Source organism: Pituophis catenifer, unplaced genomic scaffold (genome assembly GCF_029215685.1).
Source record: "Pituophis catenifer annectens isolate HBS135680 unplaced genomic scaffold, rPitCat1.0.hap2 SCAF_1, whole genome shotgun sequence".
Lineage (NCBI taxonomy): Eukaryota > Metazoa > Chordata > Lepidosauria > Squamata > Colubridae > Pituophis > Pituophis catenifer.
Genome location: NW_027256881.1, coordinates 89,663,626 through 89,682,677, shown reverse-complemented (window position 1 = coordinate 89,682,677; position 19,052 = coordinate 89,663,626). Strand labels below are relative to the sequence as shown.

The 19,052-nt window shown below is 40.7% G+C and overlaps 1 protein-coding gene across 2 annotated transcripts in view; it reads left to right on the top strand.

Annotated features, from left to right (window-relative positions):
* The window catches only part of EYA4 (EYA transcriptional coactivator and phosphatase 4), a 109,140-nt gene that overhangs the window by 77,840 nt on the left and 12,248 nt on the right, over window positions 1-19,052 (top strand). For both annotated transcript variants that reach the window (XM_070952510.1, XM_070952517.1), the window contains exons 12-14: window positions 517-653; window positions 1,671-1,754; window positions 15,846-15,935. In XM_070952510.1, coding sequence (XP_070808611.1) covers window positions 517-653; window positions 1,671-1,754; window positions 15,846-15,935 — 311 coding nt within the window. The remainder of the gene's footprint in view (window positions 1-516; window positions 654-1,670; window positions 1,755-15,845; window positions 15,936-19,052) is intronic.

Genomic DNA, 19,052 nt, shown 5'->3' with positions numbered 1-19,052 from the left:
TTCACATCTGCTCCTAGAGTTTCAGAGATGGGAGTTCCTTTGGTAAACATATGTGGGCATGTTCCACTTAGTGCTTGACCTTTATGAAATAGGTATTGCATAATATTTGAAAGATGGAATGTTAAAGAACCTCTATCCTGGAACAGAACTGTACACCCCATAATATGGAAAATGGATTTATTTATTTAAATTTGTTTCTTATTTTAAAAATAGTCTGTTCAGATATGATTATCTGAAAGATTATGCAGTGAAATTATACTCCTAGGATATCCTGTAACACTTGCCTTTATATTTGTTTGTTCAATCTTCGTAATTTGGAAAATGCTCATAGTTAAAGAAGGTGAGGAATTTCAGTAAGCAGTTTGTTTTCATTCCTCTTGAATAATTAGGGATTTACAGATAATCCAAATTGTTCATTTAAAGCTTTAGGAGTACCTTATTTAAACTATAAAATTGAATGAGGAATACTTTGTATTTTGATAAGTGTTTATCCCCCCCCTTTTTTTTTTTTTACAGGAGAGTTTGATGCCGTGCAAAGTCCTTCAACTCCAATCAAAGATCTTGATGAAAGAACGTGTAGGAGTTCTGGGTCAAAATCAAGGGGCAGAGGGAGGAAAAATAACCCATCTCCTCCTCCTGATAGTGACTTGGAGGTATATTCTTTTAAATTAATAGCAATATCAAGATCGGGAAGTAATTCATACTTGAGAAAGAGAGATAAAATAATATGTATTAATAGAAAATGCTGTTCACTCAAAATTAGATTCAGTACTGTATAAAATAATTTTTTAAACAAATAAATTTCACAAAGTTGCTACTCAATAACATTTTCTTTTCTCCCTTGTTATGCCTACTCTTGGAATCTAATTGAAGTATGAGAAGCCGAGGAATCTACAGATCTCTATCTCAAGCTTGGAACCTCTCTACTTCAAGCTTGAAATATTTTAAGCACTTCGAATGTCCATCCTGGATAAATTCCCTGACACATTCTTCCCCTTTCAAATAGTTATTAAAGTTTAAATATCTTTTATTGGATTGGAAACTGAGAGAAAACTTTTTTCTTCCTGGTGCTAAAAGATAACAGGGAAATCACAAAGTTACATCTGTATGGGATATCATTAAAGAGTGTGTGTATGTATGTGTGTATGTGATTTCACAGAATAGTATATTTGATCATCCATTAAAAAGCATAATTACCCTCTTTAATATGACCATAAAAGTTGATCATAAATGAAAATTTTCTGTTATAAAAATTGAAATTACTATTTGATATTTCTACCTAACAAAGCTCTTTGAAAGTGGGAAACAAAGAAGAAAATTAGATCATGTATATTTCATCTCTCTTTTTGGCTTGACAGTTCAAATATAAAAAAGCAGCGAGAGGGCTGGGCAGTGCTTTGGAGTCAGAAAAATGCTTTGGAGTGTAATCCAGTATTCATGTATCACCTGTCTGGAGCTCCTTAAAGCATCTGCAACTTTTTCTGGGATTACACAACTGCCTTTTCTTTTAGTAATGTCTTTTTTAACTTGAAGTACTGAGTTATAACATCCTTCCCTTCCCCACACACACACACACAAAGACTGTTTAGCGCTACACATATTTCTGAATAACTGCCTCTAGTTCTTATGCTGTTTTCTATATATTGATTTGTTGATTCTTTTGTTTTCAGCGTGTATTTGTTTGGGATTTGGATGAAACTATCATTGTCTTCCATTCGCTTCTTACAGGATCTTATGCACAGAAATATGGAAAGGTATGTGAGAAATACTAGTGCTTTTTTTGTAGCTAATTATTGTGCAGTACAATAATTTATTTGCTAAGTTTAAAGTCCTTGAATCATCCCGATACATAGTATTTAGCAGTATTTGTGGTACATAAATAAAATTTGGTTTTAATAGTCCTTAGATTTGACTCTTTTTTTTTTCACTCAGACTTTACTTCAGGATTCACTACGTTTTATTGCAAATGATATTATTTAGATTAATTACATAAAAGTCAAATAATATAACTTTACATATGCATTTGGTTTTAATGGACGCCCTTCCCTATACCTACTCCTAGCCCATTAAATGCAGGATTGCTTTAACTGGATACTTAGTAACATTTTGTCCTATTATAACAATAAGTAGTAAAGGCTTTACTGCTGTTTGACTAAAATCAGCTTCCTTTGCTTTATTTTACTAGCATTTAGATGTCAATCTGAACACTGCTATTGAAATATTTTGTGATTGTTTGAGAAAATACTCAACCACTACATAACTACTGCTTTTAAAAACAAGTTACAGTAAAATAATCAGCAGTCTAAAAACATATGTTTAATAAGAGGAAGGAAGGAAGGAAGGAAGGAAGGAAGGAAGGAAGGAAGGAAGGAAGGAAGGAAGGAAGGAAATTCTCCTAAAAAAATCTTTTCAGTTCTGTTGCTCTAAACAAGTTTTGATTCTCTTCTGATGTCATTGCATAACTTTCAAATTTTGGCATAGCTTTTAACATAGCTCAGGCTTCCTTCTCAGCCTCCTGAGAACTTTGAGTATTTGTCTCCTAAGGGACATTCTAGTAGAGATGGCCCAATCCAGCACAGAAGTCAACAGACAGACTGTCTGGCTCCAATTTGTGCCAACTGCTAATGCAGCCAAAGGCATTTGTATCTTGATATAGGGAAGTGTTATAATGGATCTTACCTCCCATGCAATGTTGGCAATCTCTGGATAAGGCCCATATTCCCATGAGCCAATAACCTGAGAGGGCTTTTCCATATATCTATAGCAGCAATACCTACAAGAAAAGTCAAAGGAAATTAACACAGAACCATTCCTGTTGGTTTTTGAGCAATTTGACAGCTGTACGTATTTAAAATGATGATTTCTTTACTATCTCTTAATGTCCTTTGATAATATATTACATTTAAAAATAATTGCTCACATTTCATTTTTTATGTATGGGCAGATGCATGGAATTCATCTCATGCATGACTAATAAATTACTTTGGAAGAGAAGCTTCACAATTTGCTACAGAAATATATTCTGTAATTTCTAGACTGGAGAATTGACATGAATTTGATATAGTGATGTATTGCTTAAATAGTCAAAGAAGTAAAATGGTACTTAACAGTTAATTTACTTTAAACTTATATTAATGTAAAACTCTAAATATTTTATTTAGTTAACTATTTGTAGCTAACCTTTATTATTTTTACAAATAACTCAAGATAAGGCATATATCCAACACAACTTCCTCCTCCTATTTTTCCCACAACAACAATCCTTTGAGATGAGTGGGCTGAGAGAGAGAGAGAGTGACTGGCCCAAGATCATCTAGCTGGTTTTCATGCCTAAGGCAGAACTAGAATTCACAGCCACCTGGTTTCTAGCGTGGTATGTTAACTGCTGGACAAAACTTACTTTCTTTGAAAATATTATTTTCTCAAAGAAAATATTCTTCGTTGGTATGAAACTTACAAGAGATAACTCAGTTTGGGGGAAAAATTGACCTTTCAAATTGAATCTTCAGGTGCAGATCATAAATTCAGGGCCTTCAGATAGACTATATCATAAAGCAAATCCTACTGGGGTAATGTGCTCTGTTTCTTCTGCTTCACTCTTCTTGAATTTGATTAGGTTGGAGAGAAAAAAGAGAGTCTTAAATTTAGTGCACTACTTTCAAAAAAACCAAAAATTCACCTTGCTGTTTTGTGTCCCTGTGACAAATTCTCTGTTTGTTCTGTGGTCCTGAGATAGTGTGCTTGTTGGTAGATTACGTACTGTATATTTAAGAATATTTCTAGTTGGCATTACATATTATATATGCTAGAGTGATAGCATGTATTTCTCAGGTTTGTTTTTAAAAAATTGTTGGACAATCTGCATATAACACATTATTCCAAAATGTCACTAATTTTAAAAAATATATACTTATTGAACTATGATTAACAAGTGTCATCAAGTAATTAAAATAACATAAATCCAATATGCATAGAGAAAAGGTATAGAAAATACAAAGAAATGTAAACAGAAGGTACTATACATGTACAAATTTGCCTTATATACAAAGTATTATATTATAATCTATTGCTGTTGAGGTAAACCATGAAAATCCATCCAAATTTGATAAAATTGTGATTCCTGCCTCTGATTACTGATTGTTTTTAAATTTGTATTTGTTTTAATGTGGCAGTTGAAATTTTTTGTTAATCCACATCTCAATTGTTACGTAAACAAGAGTTTTGCAATAAAATTAAGCAATTATTATTTTAACTTTTAAATAGATAATGTTCATTTTGGTTGTTCTAGAAGAAGAATAACACTTAACATTTAAAAGAAAAACAGAATAATTTTAAAATGTATTGCTGTGGAACCTTTGAAGATACTATACTTTGCAATGTCTTTCCTACCTATTATTTTCATCCATCTTTGCCTTCAAATTAAGTTGCTGGACACATTTATGATGTCTCCCTATTGTAGCTAGTGATTAAATACTTCATCAAGTTGAACCTTAAATTTCAAATCAATTTGAATCAATTCTTGTTGCCTTTAGTCTTTAATTGCAAATAGGAATAGAATGTTGCTGCCTATATGTCAGATCAGATCTTAACTAACTTGTATACCTCTTATTTTTATTGGAATGTTATCACTTTATCCAGTGGTGGGCTCCAAATTTTTTAACAACTGGTTCTCTGTCCTAATGACTGGCTGGGGGGAGTCATGTGACTGAGTGGGCATGGCCAACTCTATATCACTTGTGTGGGTGGTTCCTGTATGGGATAGGCAGGGTTGGGGAGGGAATCCAGGGGTCTCCGGTGGGGGTGGGAGGAAAGAAAGATCCAACCTGTTTGTGTGTGCTTGTCCGTGCATGTGTATGTGTGTGAGAGAGAGATACTGCATCAAGCAAGACTGGGAAAGCTGGTTGCGAGAGGAAAAGAAGCTGGGTAAGCTGGACCCAGATGCTTCCTGGGTCCCCTCATCCCAGAAGCAGCAACCTCGCACTCTCCCTTCTCTGCTAGCCCCCTTCTTCTCACAGGATCACCCAGCAGTGGAGACGGAGAGGGAGAAGGGGGCAGCGGCTGCTGCTAACATTGTGGGAAGAGTACCACACATAAATGGGAACACAGAGAAATGCCGCCCCCCTTCTCCTTTTCCCTCTCCATTGCTGGGCAATCCTGTGTGAAGAAGGGGGCTAGCAGAGAGGGGAAGAGTGTGAGGTTGCTGCTTCTGGGACGATGGCACCTGGGACACCTCTGGGTCCTGCTCACCTGGCTTCTCTTCCTCTCGCAGCCAGCTTTTTTGGGTTGTTTTCAGGCCGTTTTTCAGGCCGTTTCAGGCCATTTATTGAGCAGATTTTGGCCAGAAAAACGGCCTGAAAACAGCCCAAAAAACAGGTGGGGGCGGGGCCAGCCAGTGGTCCGATTTGCTGGTTCTCCGAACTGCAGAGAATTAGAACAACTGATTCGAATGAACCGGTCCGAACCGGCAGCAGCCCACCTCTGACTTTATCTACAGAAGAAGTAATAACCCACTCTGCTCAATTTGTTATAGCATGTTATTTTCAATCGAATATTTACTCTGTACATGTATTGCTGCCGTTTCAGTTTTCGGCTGAAACTGCTGTTTCATTTTAACCACAATGCAATTCATGGCTTTTTTGTTTTAGTTCTGTATTAACCAGATGCTTATCTTTTTATTCTGGTCACTTATTATATAGACTTTTTAAAATTAATCCTTGTTTCACATTCCCTCTCTCTATTTGTATTTCCAATATATTTCCAATATAACATTCTGTAAATAGTTCCTAGGGAATATCCTTCTGTAACTTCTTCACCTTTCGTAGCAGTCTAGAAAGTTTTATTCTTCCAGTTGACTGCAGCTGTGCTTTCTTATTTTGTATTTAATATATTTCCATTCTGCTCATCATTATAAAATCCTGAATAATTTACAACAGTATTACAATAATATTGCAAGATAAAAGTAATTCCTTAAGAAGGAAAGATGAGAAGGTGTTAGTGGCTTGAAAGAGGCTATAAATATATATATATATATTTTCAAAGATGTGGGATGGAGGGAAATGTCATTGCACAAGATAGGAAAGGTTTACATCCATATTTCAGCAAGTAGCAGTCCATACTTTCTGACACACATAGCAGAATTTTTCCTCTGTCCTCAAAGAATATAGTAACCACAGAGATGATGTAATTGAATATGTTCTTCAGTGTAACTTGATCTGGGGCTTCGAGCCATAAAATTCTATCAGTAACCTAGCTGCCACATTCTTCCCTAATTTTAGCTTCCAGAGCTTTCCAAGGGCAGTTCCCCAGTGAGTGCATTACAGTAATCCAATCTGGAAGTATTGATCATTCTTTTTAAACTAAAAGCAGCATTTTATTATTTAAAAAGAAGCAGCACAGCAAATGTGATGTGAAGAGCTTACTACTCAGTTTTTGCACATCAACCTAAAACTGAATACCACTGAAGAACAGAACAGAACAGAATAGAATAGAATTCTTTATTGGCCAAGTGTGATTGGACACACAAGGAATTTGTCTCTGGTGAATAAGCTTTCAGTGTACATGCAAGTAACAAGTGATGTATGATTATTTTCATAGGTAAGTGCTATAAGCATTTCCCTTGTATTGTTTATCTACTCAAAACAGTGAAAAAGGACACTGAGAACAATTAATCAGTGGAATGGCCTTCAGAACTTGTGGGTGCTCTATCATTAGAGATGTTTAAGAAGAAATTGCACAGCAATTTGTCTAAAATGATAGTGGCTCCTGCTTGAGCAGAGTTGGACTAGAAGATCTCCAAATTCTCCATTGAGAGTGGAGACAGCAGCCAGCGTGGGTAGTGCTCATCCAATCAGGTTGAAGGACTGAGCCTGCCAATTTTTCTTAGTCCCGCCCTATTGCCGGGCATGCCCAGTTTTTGGCTCAGTCCTTCAGCGCTGGCTGGTGTGTGGGACTTCTCCCTGGCTAAATTCTCCTTTCTATCTCTTTCGTTCTGATTTCTGGCTTTTTCGTGACTTGGACTGTTTGACTGTGACTTGGATTCCGATTTGGACATTTCTGATTACTCCTGCTGATTTGGACTGCTGACATCGAGTTTGTGAGTTACCCAGAACTTCGTTTGCCATCGGTCTTCCCTGACCTGGTTAGGGGCGTGGGGATTCCCTGCCTTAGTTCCCCTCAAGGGAAGGCTGAGGATCGTTTGATCTTCGAGGGACATTTCTTGGTTGCTCTATCCTCGCCCTCTGCATTTGGCCACTTTCGCCTCTCCTTTCTGTCGGCGGTTGCGGCGGGCGTTTTAAAGCGGCGCCGGCCATTTTGGGCTGCTAGTTTTCCCGCCATTGGAGAGAGCGCTTATTTCTGCAACCGGCGATCCCCGATTAAGATTTCTTCCGCCTGAGGCTTTTTCGTTCCGAAACGACTCTCTCTCAGCCGCTCGCCTCAGGCTAAGTTTATTGGAGGAGAAGCGTGGTTGGCTGAGTGGTTATTTGGTGGAGTCTTGCGCCCCCTCTTCTGTGCTGCTGTGGCCTTTAACTGCCGGCCATAAATTAACTGCAGTTCCTTCTCCTCAGGCTAATTAATTACAAACCCACGTGTTGCCTGAGTTTCTATAGCTGAGGAGCTTCGCGCCCCCCTCCTTCTGCGGCCAGGGGCCCGGATCCGTGGGAGCCTTGAATCGTGCCCAGTGGAGCTTCGCGCCCCCATTATTTTACTGCAGCAATTGTTTGTCTCTGCGCTTACCTTCGTTATTGATAGTGGAGCTTCACGCCCCCACCCTTTTTTCTTTCCTGCTTGCAACGGCCACAGGACTGTGGTCTTTATTGCCTAATTTATTAGTTGATTGATTGCCCGCCTCTCACCAACGCCTCTAATTTGCCTTGGGCCTTACTCACCACTTTCCAGTTTGTGGAGTTTTTTTACGCTCCCATCCCTTTCTGTCTGGCATTTGATTGGTTAAAATTTAATTATCAATATATTTGAGGCTGCCTCCTGTGGAGTTCCTCTCGCTCCCTTTTATCTACTCAGATTCTATTTATTGAGGCGCAGTCTGGTGTGTGGGGTTTCACATTTACCCCTTTTTGTCTGTCATGCCTAAGGCCCTTTCTAAATCTAAGCACGGCCGGAAGGCTAGTGCAGCGGAAATTGGCCAATCAGACCCTGCGTCTGTTACCCAGCAATCTGCCATGGAAGAATCCAGGTCTCTTCCCAAAGCTTCTCAACGTTCACGCTCCCACCACAAGTCTTCCTCAGGTGTCTTGTCATCTTCTTCTTCTAAAGTAGAAAAACGTAGAGACAAGGTTTTGACCAGGCTATGTGACAAAGCATGCGCCCAGTTACCTCCTCCCACCCCTCCACAGTCTGTTCCTTCTAATCCACCTCCTGTCACCGTGTCCCATCCGCCTACTCCTGACCAGATGTCTCTGCAGGATTGTCCAGTGACTATTTCCGATGAGAATTTGTGGGGTCCTGGAGCAGTTTCTCAGCAACCGGTTCCTGATCCAGCAACACTACAGGCGGCTCCTTCCTCTGAATCTGTACCTGCCCGCTCTTTGGATCCATTCGTCCCTCCAGATCAACTGCAGCAGATGATTGAGGCTGCGGTTCAAAGATCCTTGGCCGCCCGTTCGGGCCCTTCCAGTCGACACGGGTCGGTAAGAGAGGCCTCCCTCTTTTCAGCAGGCCACATTGAGGAAGGTTGTTCACATTCAGTTCGCTCCGCTTCTCCTACTTCTTCTCACTACAGTCACCTTTCAGCTTTGATTGATGAAGGAGATCCTGATTCTGATCTGTCGGAGGATGAGAACCTTCCCCCGGATCAGCCGGCCTTCACAGGTCTATTTCCTCAAGCCTTGTTCAAATCATTGCTCTTCAAGGCTGTTAATACGGCCCGTTTATCCTCACCAAATGCAGATCCGATTCCTCCTTCATCTTCCTCTGGATCTTTAGACCCGATGTTTGCGGAACCAGCTAGGCCTATAACATCAGTTCCTACTCCTCCTCTTTTTCTGGACGTTGTGAAACGCCAATGGGAATCTCCGGCTTCTGCTCCCCTACCTTCGGCTAATGACAAGAGAAACTTTCAAGTATCCTCGGATCTGGAGGCCCTCCTTCAAATTCCTTCAGTGGATGCTCCAGTTGCAGCTCTTCTTCCTAACTCCAATGTTCCGGGCGAACCGGACGAAGGTCTCCGTCCTGATGAACGCAGGTCTGATCAAGTCCTTCAAAAGGCCTTTCAAAGCTCCTCCTGGGCGATTAAAGCCACCACCACAGCATCCTTCTTTAACCGAACAACGTTGCTTTGGTTGCGTCAGTTACAAGAAAAGTTAGCCCCCGGGGATACTCGTATCAGACAAGACCTGAACAAAATCGTGGCGGCTGTACAATTTTCAGCCGATTCTACTCTGAATGCTGCAAGGTTCTCCGCAAAGTCTTTGGCTTCGGCAGTCACGGCTCGTCGTTTGCTGTATCTCCGTCACTGGCAGGCAGATGCCAGACATAAGTGGCGATTGGCTTCGGTTCCCTTTAAGGGCACGAAGCTTTTCGGGGACGCTTTAGATTCTTTCCTCACAGAAACCAGAGACAAAAAGAAGGTCTTAGCTGCTGTCTTCCGGAGAGGAGCACCCCGTTTCTCACCTTACCCTTCTCGTTCTTACTCCAGAGGTGCGGATGGGGGATCCTCCTCTTCTCCCTTCCCCACTTTTAGGAGAGATGGGTCTTTCAGCAGGCAGCGGGGTTCTTCTGATAGGTCATTTAGAGGGCATCCCTTTAACTTTAGACGGCCCTTTCGAGGGGGAGGAGGTCGTTTCGCCCGTCGCCGTCGCTGATTGCTCTTTTGATCCTCCCGTTGGCGGTAGATTGGGCCTTTTTGCCGCTATCTGGGAAGAATCCACCTCGGACAAGTGGGTCCACGCCACCTTAAAATCTGGGTTGGCCATTGAATTTATTGCCTCCCCCCCTCTCTCCTTTGTCTGCTGTCCGATCTCTCGTAATCCCGTCAGGAGGTCCCTTATGGATTCTTCGGTCCAGCATCTCCTGACTATCAGGGCTATTCAACCTGTGCCTCCCGGTCAGGAGGGTTCGGGATTCTATTCAAGGGTGTTCCTGGTCCCTAAATCATCGGGGGGGTGGCGTCCCATTCTGGACCTCAAGCGTTTGAACAGATACGTTGTGTACAGAAAATTTAAAATGCAATCATTGAAGACTATTCTGGACGGTGTTCGGAGGGGCGACCTCCTCTCCTCCATTGACCTAACCGAGGCTTACCTTCATATCCCTATCCTCCCATCCCATAGACAGTTTTTGAGATTTTGTTATAACGGAGCACACTACCAATATAGGGCTCTCCCATTTGGCCTTTCTTCTGCCCCTCGCACCTTTACGAAGGTGCTGGCTGCCTTGGCGGCTCAGCTCCGTCTCCGTTCAGTCCGTCTCCTGTGTTATTTAGATGATATTCTGATATTGTCCCCTTCTGTGCAGCAGGCTGCCCTAGATATTCGTTTGACGGTTGAGACGCTAGCGGCTCATGGTTTCTCTGTTAATTTGGAGAAGAGCCATCTTTCTCCCTCCACTAGATTAGTGCACTTGGGTGCTCTGATTGACTCTGTTCAGGGCAAAGTTTTCCTTTCTCCCGATAGGCAAGCTAGTCTGCGACAGTTGGTTTCCCGGGTTGAAAGGAGTCGGGTGGTTTCCCCCTATGTCTTGTCTCAGCTCTTAGGTAAGATGATATCTGCGATAGCTATTGTTCCCTGGGTTCAACTTCACGCCAGGGAACTCCAATGGTTTCTCTTACCTTTGCAGAAGGCTGGCAGGGGCACTTCATCGAAGCCAATTCCTCTTCCTCCGGCGATACAAAGATCCCTCCGGTGGTGGCGTTCCCCCGCTCTTTCGGCGGGTTGCTTCTTCCTCGAGCCCACGAGGGTGGTGGTGACGACAGATGCCAGTCTCCTGGGCTGGGGAGCCCTTTGCCAAGGTCAGCTGGCTCAAGGGACTTGGGACCACTCGGAAGCTCGGCGTCCCATCAATTGGCTGGAACTGAAGGCTGTCTTCCTAGCTCTAAGGTCATTCCGCAATCTGGTCTCCGGAGCCCACGTCCTCGTCCTCACGGACAACGTCGCTGCAAAGGCTCACTTGAACAAACTGGGGGGCACCAGATCGAAGTCTCTTCTGACCCTGACAATCGCGTTGGGTATCTGGTCAGAGCGCCACCTGTGTTCCCTTCGGGCGGAACACATCTCCGGGGTTCAGAATGTTCAAGCGGACTGGTTGAGTCGCCGACAGATAGACAATGCGGAATGGCGTCTCCTTCCGCGCCTCTTCCAGGATCTGTCTCTTCGCTTCGGCCGTCCGGTGATCGACCTGTTCGCGACTCACGAGAACTCTCAACTTCCGCTGTTCTTTTCACGATACCCCCATCCTCGAGCGGCCGGCGTCGATGCTCTTCGAATTCCATGGCCGTCGGGCCTCCTATGCGCATTCCCCCCGACGGCCCTCCTTCCCAGGGTCATACGCAAGATTCTATCCGAGCGAGTGGAAGTGATCCTTGTGGCACCTCATTGGCCTCGGAGACCCTGGTTTGCGGACCTCGTGTCCCTATCGGTGGCCCCATCGTGGCGCATTCCTATCTCGGACAATATTCTCTCACAGGGCTCCCTGCAGCATCCAGACCCGGCCTGGCTCAATCTAACCGCCTGGAGATTGAGCGGTGCTCTTTGAGGGAGGTACAAGTCCCGGCAGATGTTGTGCATACCTTGCTATCCTCCCGACGGCCTTCTACGGAACGCATTTACTCTGCCACCTGGCGGAGCTTCTACAACTGGTGTAGTCAGGTCGGGGTCTTGCCTCTTCAACCGTCTATTATACATATTCTGATGTTTTTGCAGAAGGGTCTCTCCCAAGGGCTCTCCCCCAACACCCTCCGCCGACACATTGCAGCTTTATCTTCGGTTCTTACCTGCGGCTCCTTGTCATCTCTAGCTCAACACCCTTTGATCCGGCGTTTTCTTCGGGGAGCAAAGAACTTGTGCCCTCCTGTTCTGCACCGTTACCCGACCTGGGATCTTCCTCTGGTTTTGCAGTCTCTTACGGGTCCCCCGTACAAACCACTTCGGACGACCAGTCTCAGACTTCTCACCTGCAAGGTTGCCTTCCTGGTGGCCATCACTTCGGCTCGCCGCATATCTGAGCTCGCCGCATTATCCACTCGTCCGGACCTTTGCGTTTTCCACACAGACCGGGTGGTGCTCCGTTTGGACCCGACATTCATGCCGAAGATCAATTCCGTGTTCCACCGTGCCCAGGAGCTTATCCTACCTAATTTCTGCCCCCGGCCTACTCACCCTCGGGAACGTCGTTGGCACTCCCTTGATGTCCGGCGGGCACTGCGGGTTTACCTGAAGAGGACGGCTTCTTTCCGTCGTTCGGAGTCTCTCTTTGTATCCTTCTTACCTACTTCTCAAGGCAGTAAGGTCTCGTCTTCAACCATCGGTCGTTGGATTCGCCAGACTATCGCCATAGCCTATGATGCTAGATCCCTTCCGCGTCCTTCAGGATTAACAGCTCACTCCACCCGCAGCGCAGCTACGACGGCAGCTTGGACGACACAGGCTTCGTTACTGGAAATTTGTAGGGCTGCCACGTGGTCTTCTCCTAGCCCCTTCATCAGACATTACAAACTCGACCAGTTTGCGTCAGCTGAAGCTTCGTTTGGTCGCCGGGTTCTGCAAAGAGTTGTGGCCGGGGAGGACAATGCGGTCCAGCGTGATCCCCCCCTATCTTCGGGACAGTGAACTTGGGTATGTCCCACGCTGGCTGCTGTCTCCACTCTCAATGGAGAAGGATCGTTGGTCTTACCTGATACGTTCCTTCTCGTTGAGTGGAGACAGCAGCCAGACCCTTCCCTGTTTTTTTCTCACGCTGGACTCGAAAACTTTTTTTCATGCATTTCTGTCTTGTTTCCTTTGTCCCACACACCGAGTCTGTCTTCCAGTCTTCGCCAAAACTGGGCATGCCCGGCAATAGGGCGGGACTAAGAAAAATTGGCAGGCTCAGTCCTTCAACCTGATTGGATGAGCACTACCCACGCTGGCTGCTGTCTCCACTCAACGAGAAGGAACGTATCAGGTAAGACCAACGATCCGTCTCTTCCAACTCTGTTATTCTGTTAAAACTATTCCTTTTGTTCTATAAACAGATCAAGTTGAGTATTGAGTGAACTAGTTGATAACCATACCATCAAGGCCCTGTATGGATTAGTTTAGGGATTGGCAACTTTAAACACTTAAAGAGCCATTTGGACTTATTTCCCACAGAAAAGAAAACACTGGGAGCCACAAAGGTCCTAACCGGAAGTCCCCCGTCCAATTCTGGAGCTGACCGGTAGTCCGGTTTTCCCACCATAGAGTCTCCTCATAGCGCGGCATCCTTTTTCCTCTACCTGTCCTAACTGAAAGCCCTATCAATTGTGGAGCTGACCAGAAAACCCGCCCTTTGCCATAAGTCTCCTCCTACTGCGCCATGCTTTTCCCCACCAACTGGAAGGTCCTTTCAAAATTGTGGCGCCGATCAGCAACAGGGAGCCGCAACAGAGGGATGAAAGAGCCACATGCAGCTCCAGAGCCACTGACCCCTGGATTAGTTGTTAGAAAGGAGTTGATTCTTGCCAAATTAAGCTTTGCATTTATTTTATAATCCTGTAATGCATCTTCATATTATAATCTTAAACTTGTTCCTCTATATATTTGATTGATTGATTGATTTAATCCTGCCTTTATTATTTTTACAAATAACTCAATACAGTGAACATATTTATCTTCCTCCTATCTTCCCTACAACAACAACCTTGTGAGATGGGTTGGACTGAAAGCGAGTGACTGCCCCAAAATCACTCAGCTGGATTTCATGGCTAAGGCAGGATTTGAAGTCAGGGTCTCCCACTTTCTAGCCTGGTGCTTAAACCATTAGATCAAATTGGCTCCATATACTGTGTGCAATTTATATCATATTTATACAATAAAGTATGTTTATTGTACTTGGACTTCTTTTAGGATATGTTCATATGATTTTGAAAGAAATTAATTTTGAAATAACAATATTTTATTGTATTTGATCTGAATTATTATGTTTTCATTGTTATGTCTCAATGTATTAGTAAATATTTTATTATCGAGAGCCATTTTGAGTTGAATCTATTTGTGGCCAAATTAGTATACAAATAGTAAAATATTGATTCTCCTTGCTAGTTTCCCACTTTCCACTTCTGGGAGGATAAACTAAGGGACCTGCTGCTCTTTTACTGTAGGCAAATTAAGTAGATAAACAACAAATGAATGTTTGAATGTTGGGATGTGGAGACACTAGTCCAAAGACCCATTTCTTTTCTTAGGTGGTGAAAACAAGGACAATATTCAAGAATAGTCACAGCAAGGCTGTATTCCCCGTATTTCTCTCCATTATTAATGTAAACCACTGGGGCGATCATGGCTAACTAAGTCCTATGAATCTAAGTCCTAGAGTCTAATGATCACTTTCTTTTACAAGGGTTTGAAATTGCATTGGCATTACTCTCTCAAACATCTTCCTAGAGGAGATTATAGTAGATGGCCAGTATAGGACTACCAGATTAGGACACAAAAATTTAGATGTCTAATAGATGATAGCGAAGAATTAAAACTTTTTTTTCTGTCATCTAATAGTCATCTTGATTTTTGCAGCCTAAATATAGTAGCCCTAGAAAATAATTAAGAACTCCAAAAAGTACTGTGACTTTCTTGAAGTAGCTCTCTCAAGCATATATCCCTCCATATAGCAATATATTTAGCATACAAGATGCCCGTATGCTAACCTCCTTGTTAAAGGGAATCAGGTGTGAAGTTCAGAGTTTAAAAAGCATTCAAATAAAATAGATACATCCCATTGTTTGTCTTTGCCTTGTCCTCAGATTTCAATAAGTGAAATAAATTTAACAAAACTGGACTAGATGGCATCCACTTCATATTCGCATCAACAGAAGCATCCAGTTTAGCAAATATTAGTCCTTTATTTTTCATACTCTAGAGTGCCATGATTGATCGCACTATTTGAAATCCAATTCTTCATTGTGTCTGGTGATCCAAGGGTGAACACAAAGCGAAGCCTCTACAGCTTTCCTTTAAGGTGTTTTACCTTAAGGTGTTTTACCTTTATCACTTTATTTTCACACATTTTGCAAGAAAGGTTTATGGCCTCCACACTCCCAACTCAAATTCACCTAAGTTTTTCCTGTTGTGCCATTACTGATTTCTCATCATACCAAAATATTCTTTTCTCCCTTGCTGGTTATATATCTGTCATTACCAAGGGATGGGATTACAAACTGGAAGTTTCTTTTCTGCACTGAGGATATAATTCTTGGATAAGATCTTTAATTTGGATAAAAAAGTATTTTGTTTCATAGCAATATTTAATAGCGACAGTAATATTTGTAGTTACAACAATTAGATTGGAACTATTATGTAATTGTTCTATCTTAGGTTAACCGTGATATTCATTTTTAAAATGCCTGTTTTCACTACCTTTACATTTTCTTTCCAGTTACTTATCTTTCAAGATTTTGATAGTAAGGATTTCTGCTTCAAGTGTATTACATTACACTCCACAAGGGGGAAAAAAACCTATTTCATTCTTATGTAGAATTCTTAGTAATTTTTTGTGTAATTATGTGTACTTTTTTCTTTTTCTTATTAATTTATTGTGTAATTATTAGTTATTTTTTATTTTTCTAGTATACATGCGTATTATATAAAATTAAAGTTTGTATTGACCATTACATGGTACTGAGAATATGTACCTTTTCTGTTTCCCACCACACAAACCAGGATCCACCTGTAGCAGTGACTCTTGGACTTCGCATGGAAGAAATGATTTTTAATCTTGCTGATACTCATTTATTTTTCAATGATTTAGAGGTATGTACAAAATATAATGTATATTAGAACGCCTATATCCGATAATCTCTATTTCTTCCAGTTGTTTGTAGCCAGAAATAGAAAATCAACCAGATATTTTTTTATATGGTCAGATTGGCAAAATATGGAAATCATTAACAAAATTAGGCTGCTATTAACTTAAAAAAAATCAGGTCTATTTGGAACATTCCATTAGATTTAACTTTCCATTATTCTATTATAGGATACAATAAGAATTAAAAAGAAGCCTCTTGCTCTCTCGTTTTCATCCTAAGCCATTAAAATAGATGGGCTGATAGTGCATGCTCAGTTCCACTATTACCCAGCCTACAAATACATTTGCCAAGGGATGGTGTTAAAAAAGAATGGAGAACTTTTTGAAACTCCCATAGCAAACAATAGGAGCAACATCTATTCATGGTTTTTGCAGCCTGCCCTATCTCAACATACAGTTCCAATTCCTAAACCTAACATAAATAGCTACTGATAGCTCAGAAACGAAACAAGAAGAAGTGAAAGGACAGGTGTTTCTCATTATTACCTTAAACATGTATTTTCACTTGCTCATAAAAAATATCAGAATCCTGACATTCAGAGTATTCATCTTTTGATCAGGGAACATTCTGTACGCTAGCCTCCTTTTTGTTCCTACATTCCTGTCAATTTTAATTAGTACAGGAAAACATTCTGACTTGCAATGAGTGTTGAACTTAGAAAGAGCACTGTACAGAGAAGAACAGTTTCTAAACTCAGTTCCACTTTAGGCAAAATAAAATTTCCATGCTATCATTCTTTAATGTTACAGAATTTTGCATTGGGTAGTTTTATAATGAATTTTAAGAAAACATTTCAATGATTAGATTTGTTAAAGTTATATTTACATCTTGGATTGATAAATCCAATTTTATTTTCCTTATCTCTTTAAATTATACAAATAGTTGGCCTACATTGTATCTACTGTCAAGGAAATATTTTCTCTTATATTTGGCAGTTAATCTATACAACATTTGTTATTATCTGTCAGATAAAGATGAATAGAATTTGTTCTTCACCCTGAATTCTGTAACTGCTAAGATCTGCATAATAGAGTTTTTGTTTTTACTAGCAGTGAGTCATTGTTTTTATTGGATAATGAAATTACTGATATTTCCAAAATGATTTTTTTTTTTTGTGGGTCAACTGTAGGTTTTATAATCCTTAGTAAAAATGTCAAGTTCTGAAGAATTCTTTGGTAAGAAACTAGTTGTACTGAGACATAATTTAATTTAATGTTATAGCAGTCAAAATCAGTTATTGCACATGAATTTGTAAACGCTCAGTAATGGAAAATATATTTTATCTTTCTTAGTTTTGAACTTGCACAGCCAGTGGCCCACTGTGACTTGAGTATAGCCAGTTCTGTAGCTGTTTTAAAAGGTATTTTACCTTAAATTAACATTAACAGAGAGCTTCCGTACAACACAATTTCTATTATAACCACATAGCAGTATTCTGATATTATGCAAGCAAATTTTAAATTTCCACTGGGAATGGGAGGGAATTAATTTAGGTTGATGTCTTTGAAATCTTTCATTATACATGAATTGATTTATGTATAGTTAGCCTAAAATTTTGACAGGCTTGGGGTTTAGCATAAATAACTATATAGTTTTTCAATAATAATTCTGCAAACAATATAGAGCATAAAACACTATTTTGTGCCTCAAAATATATAATAGGAAATGACAAAATAATAAAAAGGGTGTACCTCAAAAGTCAGATAAGACACATTTATATTATATTTCCAGATTATAAATGGATTTAAAAAGAGAGAGAGAGAGAGAACAGCATACAAAATGGATATCCTCACTAATTTTAAAGACTACGGCAAATTTATAATCGTTTCCAAAATGAAAAAAATACATGAAAACAAAAGACCGATGAATCATTAATAAAAGACAGCTTGATAATACGTTTACAAATATCTTCAACTGGGATTCACATCAAGTATTTGACTTACTAAATATATTCTAGTTAGACCGAAACACTCCTGTAAAATCTTATGTATTAATAGCCATGTGTCTGCTAGTCTGCCTGCTTACAGTTTCCTCCTAAATTGCTTTCCTAGTACTAGGAAGAGACATGAGAAATTAAAAGGGGCAGAATGCTTTTATTGTTCGTTTGTTTCCAAAATCTTTGCCTTTTTGCCAGATGGATATTAACAGCAAGTTTTTTGTCCCTAGGAAGTACAAAGGCAAAGGAAAGTTTGAAATGTCTTGGTGGCATCACTCATCAATCATTTCCATCCCTTTCATCACTGCTTGCATAACTATTACACCACACTGTAAATTTGAGACAGGGTAAAGTGGATATTCAAAACTGCTCAATAATAGTGTAGATTTGATGGAAGACTTTAAAATGGGCTAACAGAGAAAAACAAATGAGATCGCATAAAGTATTGTCAGGCAGATCAGCAAATAACAATCATGAATGAGAAAAAGATCCATCTAGCACTAAGAGCAGTAAACATTGCAAGGATCTCAGAAAGAGAAACTTGGGAAAAATGCTCACATTGCAAGAGCTTTCTTTTCAAAGTTTAAGTTTCCATTGTAACGGAGGACCCAGATTGTTGGGGGCAATATGGTGACTCTGCTTAGAGAGGTCTATAAAGCACTGTGAATGGTATATAAATCTAAGTGTTGTTGTTGTTGTTGTTATATAACCTTAACAAGGTGCTGAAGCATTTTCATGTGCAACCCTTTAATAATCGTTCTACTCTGGATTGTGTGATTGACAGTTAAGAACTTAGAATTATACAATTGCCAATATTCTAACACAGTGCTCAGCCTCCTATTCCATAGGGATCCATTGGGAGCTCTTTTTTTTTTCCTCTAGCACCTGACCCATTTTTGAACTTGATTATTTATTGTAATACCCTGCCACCAAATTTGGTCCCATGCTTCTCAGCCTTTGAAAAGTTACTCTGCTGATGGAAGGACAAAATGCCTTTTTGCATAATTTATTTCCAACATTCCTTATGGGTTTCAAAGAATTAAAAATGGATTCAGCTAGATAGAATGAAAGCAATGAGGTAAACAGGTACAGAGGAAACAAATTCCAGAGAAAGAAAAGAATAGA